The sequence below is a fragment of the Eucalyptus grandis genome, chromosome 8, assembly GCF_016545825.1.
Source record: "Eucalyptus grandis isolate ANBG69807.140 chromosome 8, ASM1654582v1, whole genome shotgun sequence".
NCBI classification, from domain to species: Eukaryota; Viridiplantae; Streptophyta; class Magnoliopsida; order Myrtales; family Myrtaceae; genus Eucalyptus; species Eucalyptus grandis.
Window position 1 is genome coordinate 69097228 of NC_052619.1, and position 21022 is coordinate 69118249.

The window sequence follows — 21022 nt, forward strand, 5'->3', positions numbered from 1 at the left end:
TTTTCTTTTTCTTTTCTAGCCACTGGGCGAGGGCCGCGAAGCCCTCGCCTATCGCCAGTGAGGGTTGTGGCCCTCGCCCGGCCTCTCCCAAGCCGCCGGTGAGGCGACTTCACCCGAATCTAGGCGAGGGCAACCTCGCCTATGGCTGGCAAGACCATGGCAGCCATCGCCAGGGCAGAGGTGAGGGCCAAGGGCTGCGACCCTCGCCAGTGGCTGGCGAGGGCTTCGTGGCCCTCGCCTCCGCCCGGCGATGGCCGCCATGGCCTCGCCAACCATGATCGAGGCTGCCTTCACTCGCGGCAAGGCCTAGGCAAGCCCGGTCTCACCTGCAGATCGAGTGAAGCCACCTCTAAGGCCCGCTGGCCACCGTTGAAAAAGAAAAGGAAAAAGAAAAATTGAAAACATTAATAAAAAAAAAAATCTTAAAAATTGCCACGTTAAAGTCCAACCACCGGCCAACGTCCATGTTAGCACCAGCCGACCAAAATTGACTGGATGAATTAAATTAGTATCAATATTAAAAGGTTTATGACTAAATTGGTCCAATTAAAAAGTTTATAACTGAATTGGTACAAATGCAATAGGTTTATGACTTTTTTGGTACTTTTCTCTTTTACAAATGCGAAATATGTTGATACTGATTTATATAATATCGATATTACAAAACTTACCTTTTTAACTAAGAATAAAAAACATGTATTTGTCACCAGAACTATATAATTTCTCGGCTTGCGGATTATTTTAGAATCATCTTTTCATGACAGTAAAATTCCCACGAACGGTATAATCTCAAAACTGCTGCTTTGGGAAGTTCTGAAAATATTTTTCCCACGCAACTTCTGTTTCTTGCCCCTCTCGAGCTTCCCAAACCTGAAAGTAACTCTAGGAAAGCAAATATACAAATGCGGAATAGCTGTAGCGGAACCGTACTTGATCACAAGGGGGCAATGAGAGAAGATTATAGTGGGGATTGCTACTATTGGTAGTGGGACGCACCATCGGGATATTTTACACAAATGCAAAGTTGTGGGGTACTTATCCAGCACGGACGCCATGAGGCATTGAAGAATTTATTAGTAGTTTGGTCCACAAACAAGGATTTATTGCCCAAATAGGACTTCGTATCCTCATGCACCTTGGTTCCTCGTTCATTTCGAATCGAATGAAGCTTCCTCGAAGCTTCGTCGGACAGGGACAGGGGTGGCGCACTGGCTTGCGACCGAAATAAATAAAATAAGCTAAGATAAAATAAGTGCATGAGTGAATAGAATCTGGATACAGATCGAATAAATAAAAGTTTAGTGAATAAGAAAGTGAAAACAGAATGAAATATAATATATAAAAAATAAAATAAAAAACTCCAATGAAAAAGTAAAGAGAAAGGAGACAACAAACTATAACCTGGTACTTTAGTTGTTCAAAGGTTGATCACTTTAGTATTAGGTGGTCTTGGGCCTCTCGAACCACAAAAATCAATTCATAGGATGAGATTTTTTTTCATATTTATAAATTGAGTATCGATCCATTTCACAACCAACATGGGATAACTCTAATAAAGCACGATGACACGCCAAGCTCTAAGCTTGAGATAGAAAATGAGATGTTGTGATAGAATATGAAATCAAATTACTTTGTAACTAGTGGCGCATACTTAAAGGAGAACCCTCTGCGAAAGCAATTTTCTTTTCTTGGGTTCAGTAAGGAAATAGACGACAGATGGAGTTCGGAATAGTGGACAGATTGCTGGACTAAAGGGCATTGAAACTAAAGTATGCCATTAACAAAAGGGACAAATTCAATTGGATAAGGGACGTCGATGATCAATCAAATATAAAGGATAGTACGAAGCCTGTCGCTAAATATTTTATGGGAAGATAAGCTGGGAGCTCAATGCGTACGGCGTGGAGCTTGCGAGCAGTCAATTTTTTTGAAAAGGTTTCCTCACCATGTAACCCCGAATTAGGCAAACTAAGTTAATAAGTTATTTTTTGTGCCTTAGAGTAATGTAGAGTGGTATTGGTGAGAGTTGCACTCATAGGTAGGTATATTTTGTCCTGTTAGCATCCAACTTCGCGGACGAATCAATCCTAGATCGTTTTCATTTTTGTTGACTCATGGAGCACAAAGTAAGACACGAGCAGGGACGGGATAATTCATTTTCATAAACAGTAATGTGGGGAATCGAATTTAAGTCGTGCACGTCACTTACGTACATATTAAAATTATCTTCGTTAACGTGATGCGCGTCTCTTATCATTAACCAGGCATAGGATTGAATCAGCATTGGTATTAAAAAAAAAAAAAAATTCCACCTTTATAACAAAGAAGCCCATCTGAAGTATATATATTCCGAGTAATATATACATATCCTTGCAACTCGGGGCAACGTAAGGCATGCACAAAAAATGGGATGGGAGATTCGCATACGAAATTGCTCCCACTTGGTAGTACAGAGAACTCCAAAATACATGTGACAACGAACATATGGAAACACGAGGTTGACGGTGGGTTTAGGGTTTGCGACTTCGGTGCATAAATATGAAAATTCGAACCACAATCATATAAAACCTGTGAGCTATCAAATGAGACCCCGATGTCTAGCATCTTTAAGGTATGCTACATAAGATGAATAGGTATGGGCAATTCTATGGTACAATTTTCGACACACAATTTTAACTAAATGAAAAAAAATTACAATAATATTTTCGATATCCCAATGCATTGTTGTAATCAAGTTGAGAGAGCTGTAGTTATACGGAACAATCTACAGTGGAAATTTTACATAGGTGCGATTCGTTTTCAAAAAGTAAACAGGAAAAAAATTAAGTTTCCTATGAAAGAGCATATACAATCTAGAAGTTAACAGTCTGTTTAGAAAACGCATTTCATTTCCCAAGAGGCCGAACTCAAGAACTTATTGATTCCCTAACCGAGGAGAAGTTCTAAGGCTCCAAGGACATGCTCCCATACCAATAAGTCTTTCTATCAGAAGCCCATAATATTAAAGTCTCGTGATTGCATTTTAGACGTAACAAATCACACTATTTAAGTACTTAAATAAATTTTGCACCAGGAAAGAAAGGTGGCAAGTTGAGTAATGAAATCTGAAAACATAACCAACGACATGCCATGCTATGTCATTTCATGCATGTACCGGTCTCCTTTCCAACACAGGATACCATAGAAGCTCCTCTGCAATTAGTGCAGCCTGGTCAACTCTTCTACTCTCGCAGAGTTTCTGCACCGAAACGCCCACGGCGGAGGTCTAGGAATGACTCGATGAGATCTCCGTCCAAGAAATTCCGAGCATCCACAGTCTCCTCAGTGTGAAACGGCCTCCACTGCTCGTGGCTCAGTCCTCCGACGCCTTTGATCACCTTTCTCAAGTTTGACTGAAGCTTCTCCAGAAATACGTACTGATCATGAGGAAGGGACGCAATCACTCCAATCGCACCATTCAATGTGCCGAATATGACAGTCGGAATCTGACCCACATTGGAATCCGCCAACAACATTCTAAGGGAACCGTGGCAAAACTGTTTGACAAATTCTCCGAGGTGATGCTCACCAACCACCTCGAGACAGCGCCTCACCTCAGCAATGGCACCTCTGCTGTTCATCCTCGCTGTGAAGAGGTTGACTTTATATTCCGCTCCAAGATATGTGCCATCATGGAGAATCTCAAAGGCAGACAAGCCATTTGCAATTCGAACACGTGCCAGCTCTTCAATGTCACCCTCCTCATGCTGGATGACAAAATGAAAAAATGGTCAGTCCTAAAGAGAATAATTAAAACTGTGGTCAAGACCAAGAGTTTCTTCCATTCAGAACGAAGGGTTGAAACTCTAAGTTCAGGTTGCCCCGAGAAACCAAGGACATGTATGTACCTTCCCCAAATACACCAAACCCTCTGGTACTATTTTGGTAAATTCCACTCGATCCCCCTCATAAACCACCTGTGAGAATATATCGTGCTTTTTATACACATGAAACAGGGGCTACGAGCATCGCAACCTCAATTCGGCTATGCAAAGATAAAAAGGCAGATGTCGGGCATTCCCCAGTTGAGAAAACATGGTAAAATGTTTGCTAGAGATTGTGCTCGCATTCACGTCAGAAGTGACAGCTATAATTGCATGACTGTTCTAGAAGGCAAAGGGTGGCAGACAGATAAAGCAGAGAAACTCCAGAAATGTACGAGTGATTTAAACTAATAAGATTGCTTGCCTTGTCTTTCAGCAGGAATATGCGTGGCATCTTCAGATCACCAACGACAATTAAGTCTTCATGAGTTTGTACATTGAAGGCAAAAACTTCTCCAATGTCATATTTACGTTCAAATTTCAATTCAGCAGAACCATCGTCTTGCAGCATCCACTTGTATAATTGAATTTGTCCATTAATTGCAGCTAATAATTTTCCTTTGAAGGCATTCAAAGAGTAAACAGTCCCCTTGGTTTCTTTTTCAGCAATCGGCCGTGATTTTCCATCCTCGACAGTGAAAACTAATATCCGACCCTGCATGTGTTGTAGAATATCAATATAATATTACCAACATATAGAAAATATATCAGATTGGCTTCATGCACGATGCATGGTTGATATCTTTTCTTACGGGAAATAATGTCCAGTCCCAACACGGTAATGACCATTACCGTCATCAGAGAAGGAACAGCTAACTATGGAGAAACCATGCTCAAATGAATCAAGCGGGTAAGCTGTCATGAACCCAAAAGTCTGGTCATCCAAAAGCTGAACAAAATGCATTTCATACTCTCCATCAACTGTCTGGTCGTACTTCAAGCTACTAATTGCAAACGTCCTAGACTGCTCCCGATGGCAAATGAATTGTGCTAGTTTCCCAAGGGAGATAGAGCGGATGTGAAGCTTCGGGATATCATCAATGTCACCACTAGCAAGTTCGCCTTCTTTGGCAATTGCAAGACTGTCAATGGGAAAAATATGTCCCTATGTGAGCATATGAAAAAAGGAAGGGGTTTTATCAAATAATTTTGTGCTGGAGCTGAGACTTAAGTGGAGCGCATTGGAAGAGATCCATTCAATCACCCTAAATAACTGCCTCAATGAAGTGAGACAAGCATAATCACACCAAAGACAGATTAAGGTAACTATTGTCATTAGAAGGAGAGCTCTCATTGAGAACTAGGTCAAATTCTATAAGCCAGCATCCGCAATTGAAGGCTTTATTAGTATTGGGCTTAAGGCCCGTCCGCCCAAGTTGGACCGAGAAAGCCCGGCCTACGGGAATAGGGCCCGTGGAAGGAGAGAGGTATAAAAGGGAGGAGAGAGAGAAAAACACACCGTTTTGTTCAAAAGGAAAATACGTACGTTTTTCTCAACGCTCTCTCTCTCTCTGTCGTTTTCTCCAAAAGCAAAACAATGAAGCACGAAGGCCAATTTGCTTCACCGGATCAAATAGGACCAAGTTTCTCTTCCTCTAACAACGTCGGTGTTTAATCTGTGGCAAAAAGGTACGCTCGAATCCGTGGTGTGCTTTAGGATCGGTGATATGTGTTGTTTATCCCGGGCTCGTCTTCCGCATTAATTTAGGGGTTCGATTTAGTGTCAAATCTATTTTTCGGGGATCAGTCATTCCCAACATTGGTATCAGAGCCTTAGTTCACGTTTTCCCGACTTGTTTGACGATTTTTGATTGATTTTTCGCAAAAGCAATTCGGCCGTACGGATCGGGCGAGAAATCCCGACACCCGAGGGTTCTTCGGCCATTTTTCTGAGTTTTCGTAAGTCGAAATCGTTTTCTGAACACATGGGGAGAAAGGAGACGTCGAGACGAGTCTAGAGACACATCGTGCGCCACCGGGCGACGCCGCACGCGCCCACACGCGCGGCCAGAAGCCGCTGCGCGTGGGCGCGACGCGCCCGAAAGAGCTGGCTCGCCCAGCGCGTGCGGCACACGCGCCGGTCGGCGAAACGGCGCGTGCGCACCGCCGGCCGGCGAACCGGCACGCGCCGGTCCGCGGACCGACGCATGCTGACGTCATCAATGACGCGCACGACGACGTTTCGCCGGGCGGCCACCGGCCCGGCGACCCGACCCGACCCGACCGCAGAGACCTAGCACGTGCGCGCGCGTGCCGGGCCGACGCCGCGTGACGTCAGCCCACGCACGCGCGCGGCACGTGCCGTCGGTTCGCCCGAGCCGGCCCCACCGGCCCGATCGGCCAGACCGGTCCGACCGGCTCCCACCAGACCGGCCCGACCGGTCCGACGATCGTTGACCACCGTTGACCGTTGACGACCGTTGACCGTTGACCCAAAAAAAAAAAAAAAAAAAGGAGGAAAAGAATGTGTTTCTTTTTTAATTAAGTCTATGTGGATTATAATGTGATCCCTTATTTGTTCTGCATTTGTTGCGGGAACAATGCCTCCCGAGGTTGTGCACACCTATTCGCGCTTCTGATGAACAAAAGGATAGGCTGTTTAAGTTGATAGCTAAGGCGGCGATCATCGATGGGAGAGAGGTGACTTAATTGATCATGTCTTTGAAGTCAACGGGAAGATTCAACAGGTCATATGGAATGGTCGTCCTATGTCACAGTCAGAGATGGTGCGATTTTTCATAAACACTCTTCCACCTGAATGGCAAGATGTGTTGAATCGCATATGGGATGTCAACGAAGCTGCTTCCTATAAGAAAATTGTGATGGATTTTGTAAATGAATATTACTGTATTGTTTCAAGGGAAAAGATCAAGAAATTGAACAAAAGAGGATCTTTCCCAGTTCGTGTACTGACTTGGTGTTAGTTGTATTGGCTGATATATGTTAAGTGTGATTTGTTGGACATATTATGTAATGATTACTACCTAATTGTGTTAATTGAAAGCATTATTGTTTTATTGGATGTCTATTATATATTGCTTTCTGTTATTGCTAGTTGCTGTGGGTAATTAGCTGTGGGTAGTTTTAGAAATTTTTGTAGCTTCATAGAATTGATTTTGCATAAGACAATTATATTGATGATAGTTTTAAGTTAGGATTTTGGAGGATGATTGGAAACATAGTGACCTTTGGATTCTGAAGCCTTACTTGAAATTATTCATTAATATGATGGGTCTATGTAAATAGGGATGCATAAATGATAGGCATTAATAATTCGTGCATATTTGTCTCGATTTGTTCGGATCAATGGCTTCAGCCACAAAGAGCATAGTTGCCGAGCTGAACAAAGGTGAAAAGCTCAATGGTGACAACTATGAAATTTGGCAAATGAAAATCCAGTATGTGCTGGAAGAGCAAGAAGCACTTGAGGCTCTAAACCTAACCATGGTAGAACCTGAAGAGGGAACCACTGCACAAAGACAAAAGAGACAAAGAAGCTTTTTCTGCGTGGAAAAGAAAGAACTCTCTAGCTCGCATCACGTTGCTGAGCAGCATGGAAAATGACGTCATACGAGAGTTTCGGCATTTTGACAATGCCAAAGAAATGTGGGAGGCATTGGCAGCTAGATTTGGTCATACTTCGGTGACTAGACTGAGGCAGCTCACTATCAGGTTTGACTCTTATAAGAAGCCTCTCATGGTCGACCATGAAGCAACATCTTAGAAAGATGTCAAACATGATAACGAGCTGAAAGATGCTGGCCATGTCCTCACGATGAGCAGCAAGTGCAAGCGAGTGATTCGTTCCTTGCCTCAGAGTTGGGAGCATATGAAGGTGCACCTGACTCATAATGAAAATATCAAAACCTTTGAGGATGCAATGCGTCATCTTGAGCTGGAAGAGGACCGCCTGTTGGCGGCTAAACCGGATGCTGAACTCTATCATGCAAGTTCTAGCTCAAATGGAGCTTCGAGCTCCAAGCGTAAGCGCCCTAACTAGTTTGATAAGGGGAAAGGCAAGGAAGAAGCAGGTCCTTCAGGGAAGAAACCCAAGTTTAACCAACATGAAAGAGGGAAGCGTCCTCGCATGAAAAAGCTTGCAAGGGTGAAATGCTACAACTGTGACAAGAAGGGTCACTATGCTCGCGATTGTCGTGAGCCAAAGAAGGTATGCACCCCTTGTACTTTTCAGAACTTTGCTTTTGTGTCGAGTTCTGTGTTCTTAACTAAGTCTGATCATTTGTGGACTATGGATTCAGGAGCGACGGACCATGTAGCGAAGGATAGAGGATCCTTCGTGGAATTCCGACGAGTACCAACTGGAACTAAGTGGATCTATGTGGGAAACAACTCCAGAGCTGAAGTGAAAGGAATTGGCACATGCCAACTGAATATGCGTGGTGGACGCACTTTGTTCCTTCATGATGTGCTGTATGCTCCGGAGATTCGTCGGAATTTAGTGTCTGTTTTAGTGTTGGTTAGACTAGGTTTTAATATGAACTTCTGTAATAGAGGTGTGAATTTGTTTTTGGATACAAATTACTATGGTTGTGGTTATTTTCTGGATGGTTTTATTGTATTAGATATTGATTATGTTAATGCTAATGTTTGTTATTCCCTTCTCACGTCTCCCAATAAATATGATAATGATGTGAATGTGTGGCATGCTAGACTTGGTCACATTGGTCAACAGCGTATGAATAGACTAGCCAAAGAGGGCTTGTTGGGCAATATTGAAAAAGTCGATTTGTCCATATGTCAGCATTGCCTAGAAGGGAAAACGACAAGGAAACCATTTGGAAAAGGAAAAAGAGCTGAATTTCCTCTGCATTTAATCCATTCGATGTCTCGTGGTCCAATGAATGTGAAAGGAAGGCATGGGACTGTTTATTTCATCACTTTTATTGATGATTATACTCGATTCGGATATGTCTATTTGATTTCTCATAAATCTGAAGCAATAAGTTGTTTTAAAAGGTTTATGAACTTGGTAGAGAATCAATTAGACAAGAAAATAAAAGCATTGAGATCCGATCGAGGTCGAGAATATTTATCTGATGAGTTCAGAAAATTATGTGATGAAAAAGGAATAGAAAGACAGTTGTCTATTCCATATACTCCTCAACAAAATGGTGTTGCGGAGAGAAGAAACAGAACCCTACTGAAAATGGTTAGGTCCATGATGGCGCATGCTAACTTACCTATTACTTTTTGGAGTGATGTGTTGTTAACTGCTGCCTATATACTTAACCGTGTGCCTTCCAAATCAGTTACTTCCACTCCATATGAGTTATGGACGGGTAGAAAACCGGACTTAAGTTTTCTTAAGCCATGGGGTTGTGCCGCCTATACACATGAGTCCTCTCACAAATTTGGGAAATTGGGTCCCGTGAGGAAAGAAGAGTATTTTCATAAGGTACTCTGAACACTCGAAAGGATATGTGTTCATAGGTGAGCAGGAAAGTGGGAGTATAACTGAGTTTGAATCACGAGATGTCACATTCTTAGAGGATGAATTTCCTAAGAAGGGCGAAATAGGGAAGATTGTTCCCTATTTGAGACCTTGGATCAGGATAATGATGTTAGTGGAGTTCGTCCAAGTGGGAGTAATATGAGAAGTGATGAATTGAATTCAACTCATTCTCAATTGCAACCACATGATGAGACGACATCATCATTACCTAATCCAAGTGGGAGCATGATGGGGGATGATGTGCAAAGTGTACAATCTCCCATACGGCAAACAAGTCGCCAAAGTATTCCACGTCGACATTTTGACATTGAATGGGAAACTTTTATGGTTGCTCCACAAGATGAGGATGAGCCAAGAAATATAAATGAGGCTCTGAATTGCCCTAGTAAGGAAAAATGGATTAATGCAATGGAAGAGGAAATGGAGTCGATGAAATCAAACCAAGTCTGGGAACTGGTTGATCTGCCAAAAGGACGCAGAGCTATTAGGAACAAATGGGTTCTCAAAATAAAGCGAAAGGCTGATGGCTCGATAGAAAGGCATAAGGCTCGCCTTGTAGCGAAGGGGTATAATCAACAGGAATGAATTGATTATGAAGATACGTTTTCTCCTGTAGTGAGATTTACCTCGATTCGCATTATTCTGGTAATAGTGGCTAGTCTGGATCTTGAGTTACATTAAATGGATGTAAAGACTACTTTCCTCAATGGAGAATTAGAGGAAGAAATATATATGGAACAACCTGCTGGTTTCATAGTGAAAGACCAAGAAGAAAAGTATGTCGACTTTTGAGGTCGATATATGGTCTTAAGCAAATCATCAAGACAATGGTATATACGTTTTCATAATGCCATAATGGCATATGATTTTACGATGATTGATGAGGATCATTGTGTATATATCAAAAGATCCAAGGATCAATTTGTGATCATATCATATTATGTTGATGATATATTAATTGTTGGAAGCAATATGGAGTTTGTTAAGACTGTCAAGAGTTGGTTGTCTTCCAACTTTGAGATGAAGGACATGGGTGAGGCTGCATACATTCTTGGAGTTAAGATTTCAAGAGATCGTTCGAAGAGATCGTTGTCTCTTTCGCAAGAAACCTATATAAATAAGGTTCTTGAACGATTTCGTATGCAAGATTGTAAACCCATAGACACTCCTATTGCAAAAGGTGAAGGATTGAGCCATAGACTGTGTCCAAGGACTCCACAAGAGAAGGAACAAATGAAACATGTTCCTTATGCTAGTGTTGTTGGGAGCTTGATGTACGCTATGATGTGTACAAGACCCGACATATGTTTTACAGTTGGAATGGTGAGTAGATACCAATCCAATCCAGGTCCAAAGACATTGGAAGGCCGTTAAGAGAATACCGAGGTATCTCGAAGGGAACCGCTGATTACAAGTTGAATTACCAAGGAAAGGATCTGCGACTTGAAGGCTATTCAGATGCTAATTGGGGAGGAGATTTAGATGAAAGAAAATCTACCTCGGGATTTGCTTTCTTGCGAGCAATGGCGCCATATCATGGAGTAGTAAGAAGCAAACGTGCATAGCCTTATCCACGATGGAAGTTGAGTTCGTGGCATTATCAGCAGCAGTACAAGAAGGAGTTTGGCTTAAGAGATTCTTGGATCATTTAGGTGTTATTGAGAAAGCTGCAAATCCATTATTGGTTAACTGTGATAGCCAAGCAGCTATAGCGTACACCAAAGATCCAAAATATCATGACAAGACCAAACATATAAATACCAAGTATAACTTTGTCAAGGATATGGTTGCACGAAAGGATGTGAACTTACAATACATATCTACGCATAGAATGGTAGCAGATCCTATGACAAAGCCAATACCTAGAGATGTGTTTTGTGGTCATATAAAATCTCTAGGATTGCGTAGAGTCTGATGTACTAGATTGTAATTTCCCTGAGTTGTTCACATTTATGAACTGGTGTTGTTTCATTATTAATGCCTATGAATCTTTGTATGATCTTTATGCATCTTAATACTCAGTGTATTATTATAAGTTGAGGAAGTATGTCGGACAGATAAAAGATTAGCCCACTCACACGGGTAATCGCCTCTATTTACTGTGTGATAAATAGAGATGAGACTGTTTTTAAGCTTATTATCTAGGTGATAATCGAGAGCTCAAGCTTAAAATACACATGTCGCCTTAACTAAGTGTTAAGATGAGGACATAATACTCATGATGTCCGAAAGTAAAATACCCCACATATTTTACTTTATCTGTCTAAGATGCCATATGTGAGTTCTGATGAATTTTGTAAATGAGTAGATACATGCACTCAAGTTAGACATTGGGTATGTCTAAACTATCATATGTACGGTATTGAAAGGTATAGACATACGCTCCATGGGAAAGGAGTTAATACCGTAATACGTATTTCATACTACGTATGCATGAGCCGACCAATAAGAGTGGCAAAAAGTTTGATCTCAACTTTTATGACGTGTGAGACTCTTGAGGAAAAGAGTTCCTCAATTTTAGTGCCCTCATGACTTTTACTTATTCTCAAGGTTTCTATTTAGTGTTTGCTATCTTAGGATGTTGCCAATGGTCATGAGTTGATTCGATCTAATGGGACATTTCTAGAAAAGCAAGCTGAACTGAAATTGAGAGTTTGAAGAAAAGAGGAAGATCGATTTTGAGGAATCACATTGTAGTATTTGTATTCACTGGTCGACCAATTATGATTGTATTTGTGATAACTGTAATTGTGAATACAATATATATATATATATATATATCATGTTTGAAAGAGATCAAGAGAGATATAAAATGTGATCGATCGATCTAGGGTACTGCATACTAAGTCTACTCGAAGTGTGACGCCCATTATGAGCTGCTATATATTCCTAATAGATGTATAGCAACGAGCTCTCAAAGTATGCTGGTCGCACAGATTATTCACCGGTATGAATGTTGAAAAGAGGTAAAGAGAATTATGTTCGGCCCACCATGTGCGAGTGGGAGATGAAGGCTTTATTAGTATTGGGCTTAAGGCCCGTCCGCCCAAGTTGGGCCGAGAAAGCCCGGCCTACGGGAATAGGGCCCGTGGAAGGAGAGAGGTATAAAGGGAGGAGAAAGAGAAAACACACACCGTTTGTTCAAAAGGAAAATACGTACGTTTTTCTCAACGCTCTCTCTCTCTCTGTCATTTTCTCCAAAAGCAAAACAGTGAAGCACGAAGGCCAATTTGCTTCACCAGATCGAACAGGACCAAGTTTCTCTTTCTCTAACGGCGTCGGTGTTTAATCTGTGGCAAAAAGGTACGCTCGAATCCGTGGTGTGTGCTTTAGGATCGGTGATACGTGTTGTTTATCCCGGCTCGTCTTCCGCATTGATTTAGGGGTTCGATTTAGTGTCGAATCCGTTTTTCGGGATCAGTCATTCCCAACAGCAATCAACAGCAAAAAATAGCACATACCTCAAGGAAAAGTATCTGTTTCATGCCACAAACACAACCATCAATTAACTTCTAAATTTATCCATCCAATCTCCTCAGTCTGCACTATATCAGCAAAGGAAGAATTTGTTATGTCACGAAGGAGCACCGGATGACCACCAGAAAGTCTTCATCCTAAAAGAGGATATCCGGCATATGCCAAAATAGGACTAAAAAGTTCCTCTATGTATCGCCATTGCTCAAAATACCTGTCAGGAAAAGCAGCAGAGCTGAATTGGCACACGTGGCTCACTGCTTTGAGATTTACATTGCTGCATAGTAACTTTTTATTACTGCTGCAAATGACAGTTGGTCTATCTGTTGCGGCAAATACACATGTAGTTTTTCGATGAGAACGACCGGAGGGTGATGGGCTGAGTCCCAAGAGACACCTTCTTCATATCGGTTAACTCACCAGAATGCCTGTTCAATCGAAAGTTCAAGAGATGACCATCTCCAAGAGCACAGGAGAGGTAAGATGTCTGTTTAGGTAAAATTGACATACAAATGAGAAGGAAAAAGAATGATAAAAATCAGTGCTTAACCACTCTATGATCTCGAAAATACAAATATGTAGTTTGACTTTCAAGTCCACTCGTGCTACTTCATTTCTCTTAGGAAAAGAACATGTTACCAGTTAAATAAAATGGCAGCCACAAAATTGTCTACAAGCGTTCACCCAAAATCATCTCATCTAGTTACCTGGGTTTAGATATGCAACACGGTGCAAGTTGTACATAATAAACAATGCAGAAGCAACTACTTAGAATAAAGGGTAGAAAACAAAAGGAATGCATCATACCCCTTCAAAGGCAGAGAGCAGAATGGAACGAGGTATTACATCTCCTCTCAAATGCTCCTTGGTAATGAGATTCAAGTCTGGCAATGAAAATATCCTAATACTTATATCCGTTCACATTCCAACTGCTGCCAGCTTACTGTAATGGAGATTCTCCCCAATGGGATTAATGTCAAGGCATGAGATATCATATTCTGGCTGACATGTTTGAGTTCCAAACCTAGATTATGGCTACTCTGATACTATATGTAAGCCACAAAAATGGTACTCAAGATCTTCATAGCTAGAATCTAAAACACGGTAAAAAAGAGAAAAATATTTGGGCATCTGATTTAAAATCCATCATTTTCTATGCAATAGAGCGACGTCACTAGCTTAATGAGACAACCCCTCATGAATTGCATTTAGTAATCGCTCCTTATGTGGATTCATTTGTGTATCAAGATTATAAAAAAGACTTGAATACTAATTATAAAGTTTTCAACCACAAACCTGATAATTACAGGCCGTCTTTACTCGGCCTACATTAATAAATCTCATATTACACTAATTAAGAATTATTATATTTTACCTTGTTAGACCAATTCTGAATAATAGTAAATTTCAATACCAATTAATGGGATTCAGCTAATTCTAAAAATGGGATTCAGCTAATTTTGAATCCCATTACGTTCTTGTGACTAAGGTAAATGTGATTAACGTGTGTTGAATGGCAAAATAATTCTATTTTTCTACGACCGGCAGTCATCATTTTCGAGGACTTGAAACCCAGATAAGTCAAAACAAGAAACAGGCAACAGTTTAATGAGCTCAAGGCATGTCGCTTTGTGTCGATCGTTAGCGCGTATAACATAGTTGTAACCCGTCCTCGATGCGAACATCTCGGCACTATGCTCGAGCAAGACATAACGAACGCATGGAACCAAGTTTCTGTCGTTACTCTAGTTATTTGACCATGTCTAGAAAACATCGAGGGCATTGTAATCTCCAGCAAGCAACATTTGGCTCTCCTCTCTCAGACTCTTCCTATAAAAACAAGCCCAAGTTAGAAAGCTAGAACTCAAGCCTGTCTTCACACTAAGAACGCAAAAGGAAGTCAATTTTTATGAGCTTCAAAGTGTCCATCATGGCCAAGTATGAGCTCGTTGTGGCATTACTCCTCGGTCTGTCCCTTTTTCGCTTAACAAGCGCCGGCGATCCCGACATTCTCACCGACTTTGTGGTCCCAAACGGCACTAACGTCGATGGCAACTTCTTCACGTACACCGGCATGAGGTCTCTCATGGGGTTTAATCCCCTGAGTGTATTTACGGTGACCAAAGCAAGTTTAAAGGAGTTCCCTGCTCTCGACGGGCAAAGCGTCTCGTTTGCGGTCCTCGAATTCCCGCCCGGCTCAGTGAACCCCCACACACCCATCCCCGCGGATCGGAGCTCCTGTTCCTCATATACGGGTCCCTCGAGGTCGGGTTCGTCGACACGACCAACAAGCTCTTCACTCAGACCCTCCAAACTGGCGACATGTTCATATTCCCCAAGGGACTTGTCCACTATCAGTACATTTTTAATCAGACCGACTTCGCGGTGGCAGTCTCTGCATTCGGGAGCGCGAGCGCGGGAACAGTGTCAGTCCCTGTGACCGTGTTCGGGACCAACATCGACGATGGGATCCTGGCTAAATCTTTCAACACTAATGTTTCCACCATTCAAGCACTGAAGGCTGGCCTCACACCCCCACCCACCAAAGCATGAGAAAGAGAGTGAGTGAGACAGGAGGTCAACGTCTAATAAAACAATATGATCATTATTTCTGCAATTTATTCTTTTAAAAGCATGAAGTGTTGAAAATCATTGAATAAAGAAAGCTTGATGATGTACTGATCTACTCCCATTTATCTTGTATAAGATATGACTTTGCCAACACAAATATATGAACACCTAGTGGTATATTCGAAGTCAATTGACTTGATATCTTTTCTTTCCCCCTTCATGCATATATAGTTTTAGTACATGCAAATATATGAACACCTAGTAGTTCTAGTTGCATCGTCCAATGTTACTAACTACTTTATCTGAAGCTCATTTTGGATTATTTTTCACATTTTGCCAAAAATCCGGCTTAGATTTGAAAATTATCTGGGGCTCCAAAAGATAAATGAATTTATTGTCTACGCGCTTCAATCTATGCTCTATTGACAAGTAATCTTAGTAAAGGCCTCAGCTCATTTGAATGAGGCGTTATATACGAGCCAGCCAGTACGAGCGAAATAAGCATTTCCACACACACAAGCAAAGAAAAAGAGAGGACACAAGCACTTGACGAGAGAAATAAAGGGATGGTTCAAATATACATGGAATATTCTAGCTTGACCAGGTTTTCAATCCTCTACTGTCTTGCCTAAACTCGATGCCGGTGAACTATAAGGATGGAATTTTTTGTTCCTCGCAAAGCCAGAATTATTGCTGTAGTCATTACTATCACACCCAACCTCATCTCCCACAACGCTCTTCTCTCCTTCCTCCTCCATTTTCTTGAGTTTCTCCTCTTGACGTTCCTTCATCGCATAGAGATGAGCACAGCTTGCACCAATGGAAGACATTGACAGAAATAGCTAGGAAGATAGAGACCCAGCAAAGAGAAGGAAAAGATTAGTTGACTTTAATATTGTTTTCCACAATGAGCTTTGATTTATCCTAATTTGACTTCCTTCGATTTATGAATCTATGTATGGTAAACGTAACGTGATTAGTTGCACCATTATCTATCCACCATAAATTAGATGGGGCTTTTGATAGGTTGAATTTATGAATAAAAATCACTGGCCACAAGCTCACGCTTAGACAATCAAGTTATATATTTGTTGCAGGTTTTCTTTATGTGACATTTCTTCTTACAAAAGAAGCAATGGTTACCATCCTTTTTGAAGAATTCTTTTTCATGACTAAAGCTGTCAGAATAACCAGTGGTTTGATGAGTTTCTTTATGAGTACGATTTTTGGACCTCTTACTCTTCTTATTGCTGGAATTAAAGGCGTATAGGGCAAGATGTCCTCTTTATTTCCTCAATCTCTCTTCCTTTGTCACCACCCTAAGTATCAGGCCATTAATTGACCATGTCTCATCTTAAGAGCTGTAAGTCTTGATAATCCCAAAATTTGGCGAAATGGTGTTTATGACTTAATGCACAATGCAAGCAACAGAAAAAGAAACATTAAGTGCCTCGAGTTTTGTCTAGAGGTTTATCATCCTTAATATGTAGTCCCTAACCCCACCAGAACCATCATACCTCATGTTGAAGAATCCTTGCAGATGCAACATAATCTCAACATTAGACGAGGCACAATTCATAGTCTCCAAGACTATCATCATATGTCTATCAATTAATTAGCAAGCATGCTACTCTTCAAGTGTTTCCCAATGGAACGCTTTATAGATAACAAGTAAATCCAATTGCTTCTTTTCCAAGTACCAAAGTGTGCTTCATGAAATTTTGTACTAGTGACAATAAGATTTGCTAGCTAATCCTCCATAAGAGTAATATGAACATCCATCAGCTCCATTCCAAATAAAAAATCATCTTTTCATTTCTTAAAGTTTGAACTAGTAAAAACCTTAATCATAATGAAGATGTTGTTTCTAGAGAAAGTGGTTGAAAAATAAGCAATCTATACAATTAACATTATATGAGTACTGTGTAACTTGAAGCTGTATAAGTACACATTCTAAAAGTTACAAACATCATCATATAATCTCATTCGCATAGAATACATGACATATAGTTGTATGCTCTTCACATGACATCGACCATGAAAATATGTTCTCACCAGCGTGAATTCACCACATTTAGGTGTATAAATCACTAACATTAGTCACACCTCAACTGTACATGTGCCCCTTTATGAACCAACACACAATTACCTCTTTTGAAAATATGACTATTCATTAAAATATGAGACATCCCACCACAATATGATTTGAAGATAAATAACCCAATTCAATCATTGAAACCCAATCAAGTGTGTCATTTTGGTGGCCATAACCCAATTCAATCATTGAAACTCTCATATACCATAAATATAAACTTTATATCACATATTTATAATATGCGTGCAATTTTAGATTTGAAGATAGGGACAATTTGTCACTAAAATTGTGACATTCTGATTTTCCAAATCTTTTTTCAATCGAATGAGTTGAGCTTTTCATCGACACGTCTATAGTTCTTTTCCATGAGCTGATGACTCACAGGATAACTAGTCTATCCGGTGAAGCCGTTAAGGGATTTTAATGCAATAGACTTAAGAATTCAACCAGAAATCAACTGCTCGATCGTACTAATCTGCAAGGGTCAATACGGCACTGTCAAAATCGATTAGATTTCAGAGATAGTTCATTCGATTGAGGTATGTGATCAATGTGTAGGTGATTCCACATAATTGCAAAATTCTCGTCGAACGGCACTAAATCGATTTTTGTGTCATTTCTGTACCCTATGCTCGTATTTGAAACATCGAGATTTTCACGACAACCAATAATTGCCAATGAGTCGAAAATGCACAATGTAGCTCAAAAATAATCGACAACGGGTCAATTGCACTAAAAATTTCTAAAAGCTATCCGGTATGCTAGGTCATTTTAAGAATGTCGACTCGTCCTCTGAAGATTTTTCTGCAAATCCAAGATTTCAGCGAAAATTCAAAGTAAGGCTATTTTGGACCGGGAAAATTAGAGGGTCGTTTTTTGTCGCATTTTTTGGATTCAAGTTGGTTCAATTAACGAGGAAAAATCATGAGATAGTCGGTGGCACCTTGGCTAATTTTATGGAGGCCAAATTGAGTCCAATTGGAGAAGAAATTGAGTCCAATTAGAGGGAAATTGTCTAAAATTCATAGGTCCTTGGGGTGTGCAACATTTGGACCCTTGGATGGCTTACTAAGGAAGCTTGATGGCTGCAATTTGGCTAAGGATGCCAGCCAAGGCTGGTAGGGCACCAAACTCAAGTACTTTGGATATTTGTGTGGCCCCCTCCTCATCTTCAGCAGCCATCTTCTTCCTTGCCTCCTCATTTATCTATTTGTGTGTGTTTTGAGAGCTTGAGAGAACCAAAGAGAGAACAACAAGGCAGCCCCTAACTGTCGACTGCCTCCCCTGCCGCCATCCAGCGCCCGCTCGCCACTGGAGCTGCTCGCTCACACCCTCGAGCTCGTCTGCGATCATCTCACCATCCCGCGCCATCGAGACCTCTCGGTCGCTGTTCCCGCATGCCCTGGTCGCAGTTGAAGCCCCGCCAGAGCTCCACCGTCGCCATCCAGCTATCAAAAGCACCGCCTGGAGTCGCTACAGCCACCGCCTCTCGTCCCATGCCGTTTCAACCACTTGGACCGCTCCTTCTAGTAGCAAGCAAAGGCCGAAACTCAGCAAGGGCTGAGAGCTTCTAGGCCCGTTTTAAGGCTCGTCCAAACCTCTTGGTGTTGCCGCAGTGTTGTTTATCACTCGTCTCCGTGTCGCCATCATTGTGGACTCACCAGCCAGCTAAACCGGTGAGTTTACTTGCTAAACTCTGCTTAGAGAGTTAATGACACTTAGTAGATAATTATCTTAGCTTAATATGGGGTTAGGTGGTTAGTTAGTTTAGATTAATGATTTAATATTTATTTATGCACGTTAGGTATTATAGTAGACTAATTAAGGACTAGATAGATTGTACTATTTATCTAGATAAGTGCATAAATTTTCTAAGCTCGTTCAGGTTGTTAGATTAGTGTTTCCGGCCTAGGTTTGCATTTATTGGATTTATTGGTATTTATTTAATTAAATTTTCCATTTATTTAATTATTTGATATTTTCTGGAAATTATACCAGGATAGCTGGTGACCAGAATTTCGTGCTAATTGCAGTAGTGTGCTTAGTTTATGCAATTGAGTGCAATTGAATGGTGATTTTGATTTTTGAGTTATTATTTTAAAATCGGGAAATTTTGGTATTTAATTAGAAAATACCGGGTGTCGGGTTTTTGACATCGAAAATGATTTTAAATACTATATCAATTAGTGGGATTTTAAAATGAATGATATCAATTTTTAAGGTTTGATCCGACCGTGTACCCACACACAATTATTTTTACTAGGTGTTTTTAATACAAAGAAAACAGGCAAAGTTCGTTATCTTATTTGAGGCATGTGAGTGCAAAGCATAATGTCCTTGGCCAGAATTAATAATCGTGTGATGGTTAAGAGAATCCGTCCCTGATGTGCATCGGGTGGACGTTGCCCTTATATAGGATGCCTTAACAATGGATGCCGGATCGCAGTAGAAGGCCGGACCGAAGCTCCTTCAGGAATGCCATCCCCGATGTGTGTCAGGTGGACGTTGCCACGCTTAAGGGATGAGGCAAAGCCTGGCTATGCTAGAAGACCGATGTGCGTCGGGTAAAACTACCTGTCCGAGTAGTAGTCAATTAGAACGCGTGATTGATTGAGATAGACGCGCCGAATTATAGGAACAAAATTGTGTGGCATAGAATATGACATGTTATAACGATTTGGCCCTATAATCAGAACCCTTGTAATTGATTGAGATGGAGTGAGACGTTCCAATTGATGTGTGCATCTGTTATATGCATCTGTGATTTGAATTGTACTAACGTGCAGTGAGGATCTGGGACGAGGTAAGTCTCTACGATTGTGTGGTTGTGTGGCTGTGTGGTTAGGACGCCTCTAGGCGTATTTTCTTCCTAATCGGGGTTTAGGGGGTGAATTTGCTAAGACGTTGTCTCACCCCGTCATGGGCTTAATCTTTACAGGTCCCTAGATGGAGTAGCGTCAGGTACGATACAAGGTCTCACAGCTGATGGACCTAGACAACCCTGATGGTGTCGTGATAGATCTGAAACCTCCGGAGGTCATGGATGAGGAGCCTAGTGCCTAGATGGTTTAGTGGCTCTTCTCTTTGGAGTGGACTATTGTGTATAAACTAGTTGTGTATAAACCTAGTGTGTTTATAAAACGTGTTTTGTGAAAATTTGTTATCCTGCTTTTTTATCCCATGCTGTTTGCTGTCAGGAGATTTGTTTATTCGTTTCCGCATGTGCAATAAAATGAATGGGTCGGCAACGTGTCCTGGGATATCGCAATTTTATCGATCACCGAAGGATGTGCGTGCGCTCGAAGTTCGAAGCGTGACAAAAATCACATGCTACACCAGCTACATTGTTTCATCCATTGATACAAGTTAAATGCTATCAATGAATCACGCTACACACATTCCAATTTGTAATAATGTACATGTGATCTAACATCTTTATTTGCATTTTCACATCATTAAAAGGATCGAACATGTAAACCGAATATACCACATTGTAAAGTATCATGATATGAGAACACCGGTGCCGAGCATGCTCCAAAAGGAGCC

The 21022-nt window shown here is 41.2% G+C and overlaps 1 protein-coding gene and 1 pseudogene across 1 annotated transcript; one reads left to right on the forward strand and one right to left on the reverse strand.

Annotated features, from left to right (window-relative positions):
• Positions 1 to 3198: 3198 nt before the first annotated feature.
• On the reverse strand, positions 3199 to 14154 carry LOC104417802 (DNA damage-binding protein 1). The gene is given in 9 exon segments (XM_010029015.2): positions 3199 to 3229; positions 3231 to 3260; positions 3262 to 3746; positions 4228 to 4520; positions 4596 to 4945; positions 13025 to 13156; positions 13158 to 13297; positions 13618 to 13812; positions 14107 to 14154. Coding segments are annotated over 9 exon segments (1704 nt in total).
• A 586-nt stretch (positions 14155 to 14740) lies between these two features.
• LOC120286825 lies at positions 14741 to 15363 on the forward strand (annotated as a pseudogene).
• The last annotated feature ends 5659 nt before the right edge of the window (positions 15364 to 21022 follow it).